The 18,588-nt window shown below is 45.4% G+C and overlaps 1 protein-coding gene across 7 annotated transcripts in view; it reads left to right on the forward strand.

Annotated features, from left to right (window-relative positions):
- The first annotated feature begins 2,896 nt into the window (after nt 1-2,896).
- Nucleotides 2,897-18,588, forward strand: part of Pitpnb (phosphatidylinositol transfer protein, beta) — a 57,663-nt gene continuing 41,971 nt past the window's right edge. For 4 of the 7 annotated variants that reach the window (NM_019640.5, NM_001301643.1, NM_001359215.1 and 1 more), the window contains exons 1-3: nt 2,897-3,033; nt 7,695-7,725; nt 10,483-10,628. In NM_019640.5, the coding sequence (NP_062614.1) occupies nt 3,014-3,033; nt 7,695-7,725; nt 10,483-10,628 (197 nt within the window). In that variant the 5' untranslated portion in view covers nt 2,897-3,013. The remainder of the gene's footprint in view (nt 3,034-7,694; nt 7,726-10,482; nt 10,629-18,588) is intronic. The other 3 variants (NM_001301644.1, NM_001359217.1, NM_001359216.1) reach the window with 2 other exon arrangements.

Consider the following 18,588-nt stretch of genomic DNA (forward strand, 5'->3'; position numbering starts at 1 on the left):
TCCTTTTTTTTACAGCAGCAGGAGACCATTACAGAAAGTCACAAGTGGTCAATATGCACAGGGCACTGACATGCTGATACACCCACAACACAATTCTTTTGTTGTTGTTTTTTCAAGACAGGGTTTCTCTGTGTATCCCTGGCTGTCCTGGAACTCACTCTGTAGACCAGGCTGGCCTTGAACTCAGAAATCTGCCTTCCTCTGCCTCCCAAGTGCCAGGATTAAAGGCGTACTCCACCGCTGTCCCTGGCGACAACACAATTCTTGCAAGATTCTTTACTGCAGGTATCTTGAAGTCAATGAGCCAGGATTCAGGCCCAGGTTTTCAATTCCTTTAATACCGAGGGAACATGATAGAAGGGGGTGGTGGGAAGATTGCTGAAGTCAGAAAGTTGGCTTGAGATCGTGCCTTCTCCTAAATTTCAACCTGGCTGCCTTAACAATGCTGGAACAATTCCAATGACACTTGACATCCCAAGGTAGATGGAAAAAAATCTTACCCACACCCCTAGATGAAGATCTATGGGCAATTAACAACTGCACTCCAGACAGAAGCAAACAGAGAATTAGTCTTCCCTAGGAAGAGACCTCTGACTGGTTATCTAATACTGAGTGGTTAGCCCTAAAAACTTATACATGCAGGCAACACTGAATTGACTCACAGGTTGCATGTATGTACATATGTATTATGATGTATAGGTATGTGTTTGGTTTTTCTAGACAGGGTTTCTGTGTAGACCAGGCTGGCCTTGAACTCAGAGATCAGTTTGCCTCTACCTCCCAAGTGCTGGGATTAAAGGTGTGCACCACCACGCCCGGCCAAAAAAAATGCTTTGTGTTTATATGCTCATTCATTTATATGTAATAATAGTGATAAAAGACCTTGAGTTTGGGAGAGAAGAATGTGGTCAGACATGGGAGTGTAGGAGAGGGAGGGGAGAAATGAAGTTATTATTATATATCAATTTTAAGAACTATATGAAATTAAAAAAGTTATGTGTATTATTTCCTGGAAGTGGAGTTACAGGTGGCTTCCTAGTCTTCTGCAAGAGTAGTCATCTCTTCAACCTCTCTTTGGCTTTCCTTTTTAATTTACTGTTGCTGATCCCTGATAGTTTTTATATGGTTTTCATTCAAAAACCTTCTATTACCATGTGATATGTATAGGTGCTTCATGTAATTTTGGCTTTTTTGTGGTGTTTAAGACTGAACTCAAGCTGGGCGGGGTGGCACACGCCTTTAATCCTAGCACTTGGGAGGCAGAGGCAGAGGCAGAGGCAGAGGCAGGCGGATTTTTGAGTTCGAGGCCAGCTCTGTCTACAGAGTGAGTTCCAGGACAGCCAGAGCTATACAGAGAAACCCTGCCTCAAAAAAATCAAAAGGACTGAACTCACTGCTAGGACATTAGGCAAGTACTCTATAAACTGAGCTACATTTTCAGTCCCTTCCTACTTTTTATTCTCTAAACAGTCACCTATCTTTGGTTGTATAAATTAAGTCTCTACAAGATTCTTTATTCCAGATTTCTTGAAGTCAACCAGCCAGGATTCAGGTCCAGGGCTTCATCTTCAAAGTCCAACCCAGTTTCCCAAATCGGGACAACTGACCTATGCTCTGATATCTAACAAAATTAAGGAACACTTGGGACTGGGGTTGGAGAGATGGCTCAGCAGTTAAGAGCACTGGTGGTTCTTCTAGAGTATCTGGGTTCAATTCCCAGCACCCACGACGTGGCAGCTCACAACTGTTTGAAACTCCAGTTCCAGGGGATCTGACCTCATCCAGGTATACATGCAGGTAAAACACCAATGTACATAAAATATAAATAAATCAATCACTAGAGAGGGGAAGAATATTCTTGAGACTATTTCTAGTTTTTATGAAAATATTTTCAAGATCATTCGATGAGGGAAAAAATATGGTTTGACACAAAGTATAGAGAAATCAAATTTACCTAAAATGCCCGTTGACACAAAGAAGATTATTCCTGCAGCTATCCAGCTCCCTAGGAATCCCACTAAAAGGTCCTTGAATCCCAAGTTACTAAGTTCAGTGAGTGAGGAAGCAGAGGGCAGTCCAAGAGCAGTACTTAGTCACTGTTTCAAAATTGTTTTATCAAAGTTGTTAGGTCAACTAGTGCTTAAAGCCCGTGTTGGGACGGGCTTCTGATTGGTCTTAGTAAAATTTAACTTTCATTCTTCCTGTAGTGAGTTCTTTGCCCCGAAAGCACATAATGAAAAACCAATGCCTTAGACACGTAGAATTCGTCTAGAATTAGTCTACCCAACTGGGTCTGGGTCTGTCTCATGCAAAATTGCTTTTGTTGAGGATTCAATGTTTGGACAGGGGCTCAGTTGTTAAGAACACTGGGGGTTCTTGCAGAGGACCCAGGTTTGGTTCCCAGCACTCACATGGCATTTCACAACTGTCTGCATCTCCAGTTACACGTGAACCTCAGTATGCATGAGACACACAGGGAGCAGACACAATACAGGCAAACCAGATAGATGTACCCTTAAAAAGGTTAGTTAGGACAAGGGGCGAACACATCAGGATTTTAACACCGGTCTGTCTGGGTTTCTAGAACACGCTCCTGCTAAACCTGAGGTCGTCCTCGGCTCCCACACCTGTGCGAACTCAACGTCGTTTAGGGTCCCGACTGGAGAACTCACTGGAAACCATAGGCTGCACAGCGCCGTGAGAGACTAACGCTGGCAGGAGGACGCCGCGCTTGCTGCCCCACTGCTCGCCGAGAGTACGCAGGCGCGCTCCAAGGCTCACCAGCGCGCCAAGGGGCCACGCAGCCGCAGTGGAGGCCTCGTGCTCCGTGAGCGGGGCGTGGACTGGGCGGAGTCAGCTCCCCCAGGCGCGCTGACGCAATGGCCGGCGGCGGAAGGGCGCGGACGCGCAGGCGCTCCCGGGGCTCGGACGATTGGGAGGCGGGGCTACGCTTGCGTGTTGCGAGGCCCGGCGGTGGCGGCTGGCGGCGGCGGCTGTGAGGGGTTCCCGGAAGATGGTGCTGATTAAGGAATTGTGAGTGGGTCGTTGGGCTCGAACGAGGTTCCGGAATGCGGGCTGGGGAGGATCGGTGGGCTCCGCGAGGAGGGCGCTCCCGGGTCGCAGTTGGCTCCTTCCTGGAGCCCCCAAGGCCCTGTGCGGCGCCGCCGCCCTCCGCAGTCAGCGCCAGGGTCGGCGGTGCGGCCGGGGCTCTCGGGGGAGCCGGGAATGCCGGGCGAAGGGTCGCCCGCAAGTTCGAGCCCGACCCACCTCAGGCTCAGTGAAGCCCACTCTAGATCATGCCCCTGCGGTCGCTCTCAGACCCCTCATCTCTAAGATGGGGAGACACCGGCCCCACCTGCTTCACTGGGTTCGGTGCGGGGTTAAACACATGGTGCTTAACACGGCAAATAAAGACTTTTCCCAAGTTCGTCGGACTGGTCCCGTCATTCTGTTGGGAAGTTGTGGCTTCCCCCTCTGCTTAGAGCCACGGACATCACAGGAAACCGTGGTGGCGGGGAATGTTCAGCTGTCATACCTGAGCCGGTGTCCCTTGTGCAATTTCAAGTGTGACCCATTTTGTTGTTGCTGTTCTTCCTCGGCCCTGGTTTAATTTCAGATTCTTAAAAGAAGCAAAAAAAAAAAAAGACGTTAAGTTAGCTGTCTAGATTCCTTGCCTGTATTAACGTCAACCTTGTAAAAATCACTAACAAGGTTTCTCTACTTAACACTGCCCAGATTCTATTTTCTGCTCATATGTAATTTTTTTTCCTTGCCCATTCCAGCATTACAAGACCCCTTGTTCCTCTGTCGCTCTGTATGTTGGCTTTCCTTCTCTTTCTGCTGACTCGAATGCTTTTTCCTCAAATCAGTAGCTCACCTTAAAGGTCTTGGGAAGTGTGTATTGTTTGTCTTTCTGACTGTTCGCCCTACATTGTGCAGGATACTCACTCTGATACCTCCATTTTTTTTGGATCAGTCTTTAGTACATAGCACATCTTCAGCCAGCATTTGGTGTTTTTAAAGATTTGCCTGTTTATATGTGTATTTAAGTGTTTGCCTGCGTGTGTGCATATGTGCTGCGTTCATACAGTGCTCTTGGAGGTAGTAGTAAGAGGGCATTAGGCATTGGATCCCCTGGAACTAGAGCAAGAAGTGAGCCACCGTCCATGGGCTGGAAACTGAACCCAGTTACTCAGAGCAGCAAGTCCTCTTAGCCGCAGAGCCATTTCTCCAGCCCTTCAGCAAACTCTTGTTAAATGAATTGGTGACGATTCTTTTTCACTTTTAGGAGAACACTTTTAATTACATTTGTATGGAGAGGGGTGTACAGGGTAGTACACCGAGTGCTTTTGGAGGTCAGGGGACAGCTTTCGAGTCAGTTCTCTACTCCTATTAGGGTCCTGCACCTGAAACTCCAGTCATGCCTTTGCCTGCTGGGCCATCTCTGGCCTGAAGAAGTACTACTTTTTTTTTTTTTTTAGTGACAGGGAGTCTGAAAAAAGGCTTACTTTCGCATTCTGCACACAGCAAAGATTTACACTTAAAACATAATCATACTACTGAACTTTGAGTTTATGAAAACTTTCTTCCAAGTAATTTTAACAATGTATCTTGTAAACATCACCTAACATTACTCTAGTGGCAGATATTAAAACAGGAGAATATGCGATAGACAGGAACTGACTTGTGCCAAGCTACCTAGGAAGAGAGATGCTAGACTGACTGCACATGAGGCATCTAGTGGCTTTTAATTTATTAGTTACTTCCTGTCTTCAGAATGTGAGTTAACTCTTGAGTTAACCCTCTCTGACAGTGTGTGTTTGTACCTCAGTACAGATGTCCCTAGAGGCCAGAGGATCCAGTTGGAGCTGGTGCTAGAAAATGAGCCGAGGCCCTCTCTGAGAGAGCAGTACCTCTTAGCCATCTCTCCAGTCCTGTGTTTTGCATACCTTTACTTTATGAAGGAAGGTAGCAAAGGCTAATGTGTATCTATCATTTAATTGTTTTCATCAGAGTCTCTCTTAGCTGTTTTTTTTCCTCCTCCTAGATTTAAGATAAAGACAGTTTACTGTCTATGTCAAACACGGTGTGAGTACTCAGTGCTGTAAATGAAGTGACCCCTGCTGTCAGCTCCATCCAGTGACTAGATGGTTCCTGTGTGGGGAAGTAAAATACCTTGGCACATGTTGGATGTCTTAGAACTTTTTTTTCCTCTTTTTTTTTTTTCGAGACAGGGTTTCTCTGTGCAGTCCTGGCTGTCCTAGAACTCACTGTAGACCAGGCTGGCCTCAAACTCAGAAATCCGCCTGCCTCTGCCTCCCAAGTGCTGGGATTACAGGCGTGCGCCACCACTGCTGGGCTTTTTTTTTTTTTTTTTTTAAATAGCTTTCAGGGCCAAGTGTGGTGACACATGCCTTTAATACCAGCCCTGAGAGAGGCAGGGCTTTTGTGAGTTCCAGGGTGGCCAGGGCTACCTAATAAGACCCTGTCTCAAACAAAATAGAAGAGGAAATGGCTCTGAGGGTGGGCTCATCCCTTCTGTTACAGAGCCACGGACGACTTCGTTAGTGTAAGAGGCCTGGTTTTAAAGCATTTGTTGGTGGTTCTATTTGGAAAAAAAAAACACTGAGGATTTTCAGAGTAGTTTGTGGATTTGATTTGTCCTTTTAAATGCCGTAGCCACTTTGTTTATGAAAGAGTGTTCTGAAAGTGTTGTCAAACAAAAATAGGCTTCTGTTACCAAGTGTTAAAATTACCCATCTCTGGTTGTTTGGTTGTTGTGAAACTTTGTGACAATCCCCTTTCCTCCATCCCTTCCTCTACAGTCCTGCATCTTGGTTCAGTCCTTTGGTAACTCTTGGAGTGCTCCCTAGAAGTGCTCCCTAGAAGACCTCTTTCCCAGCTATCTACAGATGATCTGTGGCTGGGGTCAGCCACAGCTGTGTCACTCTTGGGGAGATCCTCTGGCGTTTCTGTTGCTTCATTAATGAACTTTATTCTTTCCCTTTTTCATGACAGGGTTTCTCTGGCTGTTCTGGGATTTACTCTGTAGACCAGGCTAGCCTCAAATTCAGAAGAGAGTCAGCTTCTGCCTCCTGAGCGCTAGGATTAAAGGTGTGGGCCACCATCTTCTAGCTGAACCTAGTATTAGAGGCTCTGAAAAGTGGGATCCACCCTAGCTCCCTCTCACTGCAGTTCTCCAGTTTACACCCTGTGTAGTGAGACAACGTTAGTGTGCACTGTAGGGGCAGCGGTGAGAGGTGGGATGTTTGTTTATGGGAGGCAAGTTTGTGCTCCACAAGAAATAGAAGTTTGGAACTTTTCTGACCTGAGTGGTCCTGGTCTTTAGATCACTGTTACACAGGGTGATTGTGACCTATAGTGGGGAGGGAGTAGCAGGAAACCTGTTTTATAGAAATCAGGGATTTCCTTGTGAAAAATGATGCTCTGCTGGAAACAGTCCAGCTGTAGACTCCGAGTCCTCATCTTGTGCTATGTTGTTGTAAAGTGGATCTCCAAAGATTACCTTTGCTATCTATGTTCAGTAGCACATACTTGGACAGATCAAGCTCAGCTCTCCTTAAGCTGGCCCTACCTTGGGAAAGAGTATGTTATTTATAATGTGCAGAGCTATCCCTGAACAGAAGTCACTGCTTATTCCAAAGACACCTTTACTTTCGTCTCACAAAACTTGAATAATAAGGTTGTGGAGGGACTTTTGGAAAGATTCGTTCATGAACTTCAAAGCATGTTTGTATTCTGAGAGAAGTATTGTCTTAGGGTTTGTATTCCTGCGCAAAACATCATGACCAAGAAGCAGGTTGGGGAGGAAAGGGTTAATTCAGCTTACATTTCCACATTGCTGTTCATCACCAAAGGAAGTCAGGACTGGAACTCTCATAGGGCAGGAACTTGGAGGCAGGAGCCGATTCAGCAGAGTTGTGCTGCTTACCAGCTTGCTTCCCCTGGCTTGCTCAGCCTGCTTTCTTAGAACCCAGGACCACCAGCCCAGGGATGGCACCACTGTTAATGGGCTGGGCCCTCCCCGATTGATCACTAATTGAGAAAATGCCTTACAGCTCTATCTCATGGAGGCATTTCCTTAAGGGAGGCTCCTTGCTCTGTGATAACTCCAGCTGTGTCAAAGTGACACACAAAACCAGCCAGTACAAGTATCAAAAATAAAATATGCACAGGGTTAGAGAGTTCAGTGGCTAAGAATACTCCTGACTGCTCGCTTAGAAGACCCATGTTGGGTGCTTCCGACCTCCTGCCCTACTGGCCAGAGACCCCATGCTCACACACATAAAAATAAATCTTTAAAATGCACAGCACACATGGCAAATGAAACTGTACTAAAGACCTCATGGGTGTGTTCTGACCAGAGAGTCTGCAAATGATGAACTTGTTCATGCTTGCACATCACCAAAGGAAGTCCCTGCACAAGAACCAAGCTCCTGAATCCTGGGTCCTGTGAGAGTGAAGCCGGTAGCCTTCCAAGTTCAACAATGGCAGTCTTAGTCTTACAGTTGAGAACCTGAAGGTCCTAGACTCATAAACACCCCTCCCATGAATGGCTTTTCTTGTCCACTGTGTCACTAGAGTTAAAGTAACATTGAATCTAGAGATCTTGTTTTAAAGCCTACATCAATTATATGTAATGTATATACATATATATATTTGTTCTCTTTCAGCCGTGTGGTTTTGCCGTGTTCTGTTCAAGAGGTAAGTATTTTTGCTTCTTCCAATTCTGTTGGTGTGATTTACTGATATGTTAATCTATGGGGTTTTGTAATGTGTGTCTGCTTTGGTCTTGTCTTTTGGTGCAGTCCTGGGGTCTGGACCGAGGGCCTCAAAAACATTAGGCGAACAGTCTACCAAAGAGCTGCAGCCTTCATTTTCTTTTTTATTCCAGCTTATATGTGACAAAATGAATTATGTGTGACAGATTATTACAAACAAATTTCTGCTATATTGTCTCATTTGGAAGGGTCTGTAGAAAATAGTTTAACAAGTGTAGAAATTCTTTCAACATTGTCCCATGAAAATGAGATTCCAGCCTCAATGTAAGTAGTTAGTAGGTGAGAGGGCTCCATGCTGAGAGAAGAGCTGATCTCCTTGACTGATGGACATTTGTCTTTCCATGGAACTTGTTATTTTGTTAGCATAGCTCACCCCACCTGTGCAGTGTGAATTAAGCCTTGAGCTTTTCTGGTGGTAACTCTGCCGGCCAGCTTCACCGCCCTGAAGACCTGTTTCACTTTAACAGGTTAAACATCGTTAAACATGCCCAGTGCACCCATTTGTGCTAGTGTGATGTGACCTCATGACCTTGCACAGTGGCCTAGTGGCTACATACTGCATAGTTACTCCTCTGCACTGAAAAGGTATTCCAAATGTGATCTTACCATTGGCTAACAGCATGATTATGGCCTTGATCATATGGTGGAGAACCCACACCCTGCTGTTACACCTGTCAGCCTACACGGAGGACAGACAAATCAGAGAGGCTGGGAAATCAGGCAGCAGGGCCCCTCTGAACTTGAGCATCCAAGTTCCTCAGCTAACAGTGAATAAATCAGAGAATTGGAAGTCGGACAAGACAAACTGATAAGATGTGACAGATGACAGGCGGTAGAAAGCAGAGCTGAGGAAGAGCAGCAGCTCTTCTCTGCAACCCCAGAGCTGCCTGCTGTCACCAGGGCACATAGCGCTGGCTGCACCGGGCCCTGCTCTTTATTTGCACAATTGATTATTTGAACCCAGAGGTGGAGCTTGGTGTTTATTTTTGCAGGTGTTTTTTGGTTTTGGGGGTGGGGAATAGCTGATTGAAACAGGGGGAGGTTTTGGGGTGGGGAATAGCTGATTGAAACAACTTGTTGAAATCTAGAGTCTGGATATCATAATCTCAGATCTTTTCAGCTTTTGTTATGTTCAGATTTAAGAAGTGTGCCCCTGAGTCTGAATTACTCCTTTTTGGTTTTTCGAGACAGGGTTTCCCTGTGAAGCCCTGGCTGGCCTGGAACTCACTCTGTAGACCAGGCTGGCCTTGAAGAGATCTGCCTGCCTCTGCCTCCCAAGTGCTGGGATTAAAGGCAGGCAGGCACCGCCACCACTCAGCACTGAGTTATTTTCTCAAATAACTCAAAATTTCAAAATTTGTCCTCTGTTTTAAAGACATTTTAAACCTGTTTTGAAATCTGACAGGTTGAAAAGTAGGTTTTGAAGAATTTCAAGAATTGTAGCATTGGACTAGCCCAAATAGCATGCCAGAAAACGGAGAGAACAGCCTCCCCTGCAGTCCGTAGTTTGTTTGTTTGTTTTTTCAAGACAGGGTTTCTCTGTATAGCCCTTGCTGTCCTGGAACTCATTTTGTAGACCAGGCTGTCCTTGAACTCAGAAATCCGCCTGCCTCTGCCTCCCAAGTGCTGGAATTAAAGGTGTGTGCCACCACCACCTGCAATCTGTAGTTTTAAATAGATAACTTTGGAGCACTTAAGAAATGTGTTTAGTTCTAGCCTTTCAATTTCAGACCCTTCCAAATTGAGTAATGCAGTGTGGAGGGGAGAGGGGAGAGGAAGAAAGAGAGGGAGGGAGACAGAAGAGGGAGACTATTAAGTTAGCTAGCATGATAACATTGCATCCCAAGAGCTTTTTAGATGGAATATATTCTGGAATTATGACGATCCTTTTATTCTCTCGATTATAATTAATAGCTTTGAATTGTGAGTTCTTAGAGATAAAATTTTGTGCCTTTTCTTTGAAAATAAGATTATAAAGAAGAAAAAGCTGCTTCAGGTTGCCCTCCCTAGTCAAAGTTGAAGAGATTGGCACTAGTCCCATGGTTGGTCCCTAGAACAGGCAAGAGTCGTAAGAGCCTCAGTTTGTTCCTTATGGTGACAGTGACACCATTCAGTACTGTGAACTCACGGGAACTGCCCCAGCACTGAGAGTTCACTGTGAGATAGGACTGACTGAGCACTAACACTTAGTGCTGATACTTACATACTTATATTCCCAGAGAGTTGGTGTTTATTGGAGAATTTTATTGACAAGTTCTGATCTTGGATACCCAGTACTGTGTCCTTTCAGCTATGCTAAAAGCTCTTGAGGTTTTAGTTCTTCCTTGTCCTTCATTACTGAGAGTGCAGAGCTAGCTGGTTGCCCAGCCTTAAGGTTGCACTAAGATGTAAGAGAAATAAAAATGTTTCGCAGAGTACACATTCATCGTTCAGAAGTTGAACTAAGTGCTGATATCTTCTTGACATGTTATTATACAAATAAGAGATTGGTGACTGTGTTTTGTTTGTGAAACTGGGAATCCTGTGACACCCAGCACTGTCACTTGGGTTCTGTTTGCATGTAGAACATGTGCTGAATGGTTTGTGTGGAGTTTTCTGTATCATCTTTATTGTGGTTTTATCATAGGAAAGTTCTGCAGCTTTTATTGACTTAGTAAAACTCTGCTCTTTGGAATTTCAGTATCAGGTTGGACAGCTTTACTCTGTTGCAGAAGCGAGTAAGAATGAAACTGGTGGTGGAGAAGGAATCGAAGTCCTGAAGAATGAACCTTATGAAAACGATGGCGAGAAGGGACAGTACACACACAAAATCTACCACCTGAAGAGGCAAGTGGGCTCCACTGAGGCCTAGAGCGTCTGTCTAGCAGCCTCCTTGTCAGTAGGCCCCATGAACTGTAATGTTCCGTAACCACGTGTTACACTTTACTTTGTTATGGGCCCCCTTGTTTTTATACTAAGTTATGAAAGTGATGCAGCTGCCTGTAACAGAGATTCAAACACTAGGGAAAACTATAAGATTAACCCTTCATCCTCCCTCTGGAGAGGGTGGTTAGCAGTCAGGTGCACTGGCTGCTCTTGCAGAGGACTCAGGTTTGGTTCCTAGCACCCACGTGGGACTCATTTACTCTCAGCGGGATCTAGCACCACAAGTACCAGGTACTTCTCACCTCCATGAGTACCGGGCATGCATGTAGCGTGTGCACACAGACACACTTGAAATACTTTAAGGGTTATCCTTCCAAGTCCTAGCTCACCCATGTTTTTATTTGCTATCTGCAGGAGCCGTTTATTTATTTATTTATTTATTTATTTATTTATTTATTTATTTATTTAAATGTCTCTGTGGGAGCCTCAGATCGTGCTCAGGATGAAGGTCCCCTCTGAGATAGGGCTCGTATTGATCTGGAGCTCACCAGTTACACCAGATTGATGGGCACTGGGATTGTGGGTACAGGTCACTGAGCCCAGCACTTAGATGTGGTTTGGGGGATTGAACGAAAGGGTCTCCTGTTTACAAGACAAGAACTTTATCAATTGAGGAAAACCCCCAGCCCTTTTCTCTGTGCGTGTGCATGTGTGTGTGTGTTTACCTATGGTTAACACAAGTAAAATTCCCTGATATGGCATTAGCATAGTTATTTAACTGTTCTCTATAGGATAGGGGATGAAGATCATTCACACATTTTAGGTATGAATTTATATTTTTAGTATGTTTTTGTAGCTGTAGAACTCTTTGGCTTCTCCTAGATGCTGTACTTCTTAGGACAGAGGGCCTCTGGAAAGCCCCAGCCATTCAAATCATCCTCCAAAGTTCTGCACTATTTATTTTCCTTATTTTTCTGTTTGAATCTTTGCTAGTCTCACAGGCAGAAAGTCCGTGCTTCCGTTTGTGTTTGGTGGTGTGGCTGGATGCAGCTGCTGCTGGCTGCTGGTGGGGAGGTCTGTGGCTGGTGGTATGCACACACCGCTCTTTATTTTTCCTTCTGTTTTGTTCCTTAGTGTGCTCCTCTTAAGCCTGACAGCCTTATCTCTCATTTCCTTTAGATATTTTTCAATAGGAAATGCATACTGGAGACTAGAGATGATGGCTCTGAGTGCATTTTGCCAACCACCTCTTTGTCTACTAAGCTTGGGAGAGCATCTCTGCTTTTCTTGTTTGTGTATATACACACACTCGTGTGTGAGCGTGCACACGCACAGGCACCCGCACACACAGCTCTTTCTCATGTTCCTGCAGTGTAGATGAGGTTAGGTGATTAACTTTACCATCATTTTCTTTTTTAAGGCCATGTTTCCATTTATGGGTCTGTGTGTGTTGTATGTCACAAGTGTGAAGTTGCCTGTGGAGACCAGAAGAGGGTTGTAGGCTGCAGTGATCCATCCTAAATGTGTGCTGGAAACTGAACCCTGTCTGACAAGTGCTCTCAACCACTGAGCCGTTTTTGCAGCCTCTGTTTTCACTAAAAATTTTGATTTACCGATTTCTTGAATTCTACAAACAGCTAGAAGTTCCTTATTGAAAGCAGTGGGCTTTTTCTGGGAGTGCTAAAATAAGCCAAAGGGTTTGATGTAGGAAATTATTCTGTATTGGTCTGTGATGTCCTTTATAGATTAGTATTCCAAATGTGAAAACATTAGCTTGTTTCATTGCTGTGACAAAACTGCATGACCAAAACCACCCTGGTGAGGAAAGAGTTTGCTTGGCTTATAAGTCACAGCATGAAGCAAGCCAAAACATGAGCAAGCCAAAGCATGAGCCTGGAGGTGAGAAACAAGGCAGAGACCATGGAGGAGAACCACTGACCAGCCTGCTCCCATGCTTGCTCAGCCTGCTTTCCTTACTGCCCAAGACCACCTGCCCCAGGGGGTGGGCAGGAAGTGGGGGAGGGAGGGCTGCACTCTCTTCCTTCTCAATCTTTAATCAAGATGATATCCTTACAAACTTGCCTGCAGGCAATCTGGTAGAGGGCTTTTCTCAAAAGTTCTTTCTAGCTGACTAGCTTGTATCTAGTTGACAGAAAACTAACCTTAAAAATTGTGTAATGTCTCTTTTAAAAAAATGTGTAACATCCTTATTTAACCTAAAGTTTCAGATATTAGAAAAACAGCATCTTATTATATCGAAAAGGTCTATCCCTAATCAGAGAAGAAGCCTCGAAAGTCATTAAAGTGTTAGAAATGTTGACCCCTTCCTGCCGAGATCTAGGTGATTCCATTTTTATGAGCAAGAAGAGTATTAAATGCCATATTTGAAACATCTGATTTAGGTAACCCTCCAGCCATTAATGATGACTCTTAGTTGAAGAGAGCTATGAACAGAAGTACAGGAGGGGGCGGGGCACAAAAGGAGAATGGGGAGAGGGCAGCAGTGTGTGAGAAAGGCTCTCAGAGTCATTAGTGTCACTGCAGGTGACACCATTGATTAACAACTTATTTGGACATGGGGTGAGGACGTTCAGGCTCTCTGTAGGCTTCACAGCACCTTTTCTGTACCATCCTGAGACATAGGTTATGAGCTTCACACAGGAAGACAGAGATGCCCCTTGCTGTGGTCAGTAAATCACAGAGACTTGGTCACTCTGACTTTTAGTTTCTCTTGGTCAGAGTATGAAGTCCCAGGCCTAAGGAACCCAGTGATGAGGTCCCCTAAGGAGAAGCAGAAGGTGACAAAGGGGGTGGTGAAGGCTTCTTGACTCTTGTGCCCATTCTTACCAGGCCCTTCAACCCCTGTCTAAAGATGGTAGCTATGAACAGAATTACAGGAGGGGGCGGGGCACAAAAGGAGAATGGGGAGAGGGCAGCAGTGTGTGAGACAGGCTCTCAGAGTCATTAGTGTCACACCGACTACTGAGCAGCCATGGAATACCTACCTTACATAGAGACACAGATCACTTAGCAGCAGCTGAAGCCATCAGAGTCCACTTCCTCAGACCACTGTCCCTGGAGCATCTCAGCTCTGCAGCTAAGGAAGCTGAACCTGCAAGGGTAGCATTGAATGATTTAATTAAGCCAAGTCATGTGCCCTGTCCCCACTTAACATCAGTAGAATTGGAATTTTGGCTAAGACCACTAACACCTTATTTTGCCAAATTTATGAAATTGTGGGTTTCACTTGACCCAGAGTAACCAAAGTCCAGACCCCTGGCTTTACTGCTTTTAGCCATTTGTGTATGAAGAGCGTCTCCTTGTGTTTTGTGTTTGAAGAGCGCCTCCTTGTGGTTTTGTGTATAAAGAGCGACTCCTTGTGGTTTTGAGGTGCTTGTCACTGATAATTAAGGATGTTGGAATTTCCTTAAGAATTTTATGGGCTTGCGTATTATTGGAGAAATATTATTCAAATCTTCTGTTTCGTTTTTTGTTTTGCTTTGCCTGTTTGCTTTGGTCAGTCTCTCCATGTAGCTCAGGCTTACTTGTGGGTCTCCTTCCTCAGCCTCCTTAAGTGTGGGAACTGTAACCTCTACTGCCTTTTCTCAACGTTGTCTACTGTGCAGGCCCTTATCAGAGGTGATTTGCGGAGCCACTCTCATTCTGTAGGCTAAATTTTTATTTTTTAAACCGTCCCCTTTGAAGTTGGAAAAGTTTGTTGTTTTATGAAGTTACAATTCACTGGTTTGTGCTTATTCCAAGTCACTGGTACACTTCCACCCTTCACCCTTCAGTCTGTCCTCTTGGAACTGATTTTGCCACCATCTGCCCACACAGAGTCAGAGTGACCTTAAAACTTGACCCAGGTTGTGGTGGTGTTCTCAGAGCTTTCAGTTGCCTCCACATGACAGAAAATGAACTTCACAGGCCACCTGTAATGCCTGCCCACTGCTCACAGCCAGCCCTGTCTTGTCATACTCTTCCTGCAGTTAGCCATGAGGGAGCTGTGCCCAGCGAGGCTCTGGCCTCACTGACCTGCGCTCACTCTTCTGCAGCACCGTCCACCCTTGCCCTGTGCTGAGCCGCAAGATAGGTCTTGGTTTTAGTCTCCTGTTTTGCTTCCTTTGCTGGAAGAGCAAGCTGTGTTGGGATCGTCCCCGTTCATTTTTTCCATGCCCCCATCAAGGCAATTGTAGTCATTGAGCCATGCCAGTCTGTTTTATTCTTCCTCTTCTCCTGTGACAGTTGCCTTTCCCAGGCTGGAGAGGATGCTCAGTGGTTAAGAGCATATCTTGCACAGGACCTGGGTTCAGTTCCCAGCATCCGTGTCAAGGAGCTGGCAATGCATGAAACCTCAGCTCCAGCTTCAGAAAGCTTCAGGCATTCTGAAGGCACCCGCATCCACATGTCTGAGGACAAAAAAATCTTACCATTTTTGTTTTTCAGTTGCCCTGGCTGGGAACAAATGGGTAATAACCATTATGCCATTATGATTAGATCTTAATATGACCTTCTTTCAGTGTAGTAGAATAAAAACTGCAGTTGACTTTGATCCCTAGATTGAATATTCTGAAAGCGAGAGAGGGGGCATGCCTTCTGAAAGAAGCTTCATGCTTTAGAGTTCCCTGCTAAGGGAACCGTCTTGTGAATGCTTAGCAGAAGAGAGAGCAGGAAAGCCCCCTGTGTGCATGTTGAAGGCCTCACTTCATTTTGTAAGTCTGTTTACTATCATTTTTCTCAGGCTCCCTAACTTACAAAGCAATTTTCATTAGTCAAAGTGGCTTCTAAGAGATAGAGGAAAAATGATATCCATGCAGCCAATTGCCTTGTTACAAGTGTGGAAGAAGGTCCACTAATGAAGATTTCTCTTCCTAAAAGTTGGATTTGAATTACATTTTATTTACTCCATGTGCATTTCTCCAGATTCAGTCAGTGCTACACACATGAAGCCAGATTGCTCATGAATGCTCTCATGCTAGGTGCAAAGGGTTAGTAAGTTGGAGCACCTAGCTCAAAGATGGGAATTTTATTAACTTGAGTTTTTAAAAAAGGAAGTTAAGTAGTAGACTCAGCCTTGGAAATCTGATAGGCAACAGTTGAGATTGGGATAGAGAAATACAAAAGTGGGCCGGGGGGGGGGGGGTGACCCAGTGGGTCATAGCACTTGCTGAGCAAGAATGAGGATCTCGGTTCAAATCCCCAAACCCACATAAAGACTGAATGTGGCTGTGCACACCTGTAACCTCAGATGGGAGGACTACATGGGCTTGCTGGCATCCGGAACAGCTCTGGGTTTGGTGACGGTAAGGAGGTTGAAAGTCATGGGACAAGGCACTTAGCATCCTCTGGCCTTGAGTGTGCACACTGGGGCATCAGTAGGTTTGATACTGCTTATAGGTATTAGGTTTTTCCACTGTTTGGCCATATAGGGTGAGCTCTGTCTGATGTAATCTACAGTGGGTTTTGTTGTTTGCTATTCCCTGGGATGAAGCTGGAATCCTGTAGCTTATTCTAACTACACAAAATGGAAGGACTGCTGGTTCTAGTTCTCAGCAGTGGGAGACTTGTGCTGGCTGTTCTTTGACTCTGTGTGTGTGTGTGTGTGTGTGTGTGTGTGTGTGTGTTCATTGTGTAAGTGGGTGAGCTTGCACATGCAGGCAGGCTCATGTGTTCATGCGTGAGTATGCAGTATTTGTGTAGGCCTCAAGGCAGCAGTGAGGAATGTGCATGTGTGCCACGGGAGGTTAGAGGACGACCTGTGGGAAGACTTAGCTTGTCAGGCTTGGTGACATGTGCCTTTACCCCTGCCACGCACGCCTTGCCAGCCTCTACCCTGTTCCCAGAGGCAGGGACCTGGAGCTTTAGGTTATGCTGGCTGACCAGCAAGCCCCAGAGAGTCTCTGTTCTCTTCCTCTCCTGGGCTGGGATTACATGTTCTTTTCAGTTTTCCTGACTTGATATTTCTGAAGTTGGTGAGAATCGTCCTACAATTTGAAAAGAATAAACACTCAGGGGCTGGAGAGATGGCTTAGCAGTTAAGAGCACTGACTAGTCTTCCAGAGGTCCTGAGTTCGATTCCCAGTAACCACATGGTGGCTGACAACCATCTGTAATGAGATCCAGTGCCCTTTTCTGGCATGCAGGTGCATATGCACGTAGAGCACATATTTACATAAAAATGAAATAATTTTTGTTTTAAAAGAGAGAAAGCACTCAGAATTGGCCATCCTTCATTGTCAGTTTTGAAGGACATGAAGGCACATGAAAATACTTTTAAATCTGTCCTACAATTGCCACTTGCTCTGCCACTCAAAATATCTTTTCCCCTGTGATGTAATTTGTCTGAAAGTGGAACTCCCAAGCTGTGTCCCCATGTCCTGTCCTCTGGGCCTGGCACTTGGGGGGGTCCCTCCTCTTGGTGCTGCACATCTTCCTGGCTGACGTGGAGCTCTTCCCCATCTGCTTGTTTAGCCTCCTGACTGAGCTAAGGACTTCTGCCAGCTGCTCACTCTTGCTACAGTCAGAAGTTCTTCCTGGCTCCCAAGTTTTCTTGACTTTGTTCTCCATTTTATTGAATACATAAGTTTGAAATTTGCTGTGATATAGAAAGATATATAAAGTGCTTAGAGTTGGGTGTAGGATGTGACTTTGACTTACGTGATTTAGCATCTTAATTACTAGATAACTCAGATGGTGAAACAGACCTTGCCTTGTGGGGTTTCTGCCTTGTGCCCAGTGTTGGCAGGTTGGGAGTTGGATTTAGTCTGTGACAGTGTATACTGGAGCTGCCCCTTACAGTCATCTCTGTTCATAAACTGCACAGCTCACTTGCATTTCTATGTAAACTGCAAATGCCAGTTTTCCTGCTTGTCAGAGGCTGGAGCTTTCTGGTTGAGAGTAGATGTAGTTGCCTTTGGGGTTGTTGTTGATGGATAGGAATTTCACAAGCTTGTGGGCATCAGTCATATATTTAGTCTTTTTCCTCTAATCACATTTGAGGTGGCTAGTGACAGCCATTTCTTGAACTTACAGAATTTTTTCTTGTGGGATTTTCAAGGCAAGGATTCTCTCTGTAGCCCTGACTATCCAGGAACCCACTCTGTGGACAGGCTGGCCTTGAACTCAAAAAAGATCTACCTGTTTCCCAAGTGCTAGGATTAAAGGTGTGAGTCACCCTTTACCCCCCCCCCTCCCCTTCCTTCCTTCCTTCCTTCCTTCCAGATAGGGTCTGGCTAGCCTGGAATTCTGTAAACCTGGCTAGCCTTGAACTCACAGATTCTACCTCCCCAGTGCTGGGATTAAAGGTGTGCACAACCACACCCGCCTCTTCCCCTCCCTCCCTGCCCCATGAGACAGGGTTCACTCTGACCCCAGGCTCAGGAGATCTGCCTTTCCCAGCCTCCTGAGTGCTGACACACCAGGCATGAGCCTCACCCTTGCTTTCCTATAGAATCTCGTGTGGGGCATGCTTTATCTTTTCTACTCATTGGTACGGTTCTTGATTGAGGACTGCTGTGTCTGCTGCATTATGTGACTTGCTTAGACATAGCCCTGTATTCATGGCTTCCTTCTGTTAGGTGAACCTCGGCTGTGTGAATGCCAGTGTTGTGGCAGTGTGCGGTGTGTGGACTTGGTAACTTTAGGGTGAAGACCAGCTTCACCTTAAAGGTCAGATTTGCCTGCTGACTTCACATGGGCAGTGATGTGCTGCACACACATATGCTTGAGATTCTCTGAGAATGTGGTGGTGAAGCTTAGTGTTTGCCTACCATGTGTAAAGCCATCCTCGGTACCACCAAAACTTAAAACACACACACACACAAATGCACAGTAACCCTTACATAGCTAAACTTTCTTAATCAGTTTTTAAAATAATTTGTCACGTGATTGCTTTTGGGATTGAAATGAACTGTTAGAGCCA

This window comes from Mus musculus, chromosome 5 (assembly GCF_000001635.26).
Source record: "Mus musculus strain C57BL/6J chromosome 5, GRCm38.p6 C57BL/6J".
Classification (NCBI taxonomy): domain Eukaryota; kingdom Metazoa; phylum Chordata; class Mammalia; order Rodentia; family Muridae; genus Mus; species Mus musculus.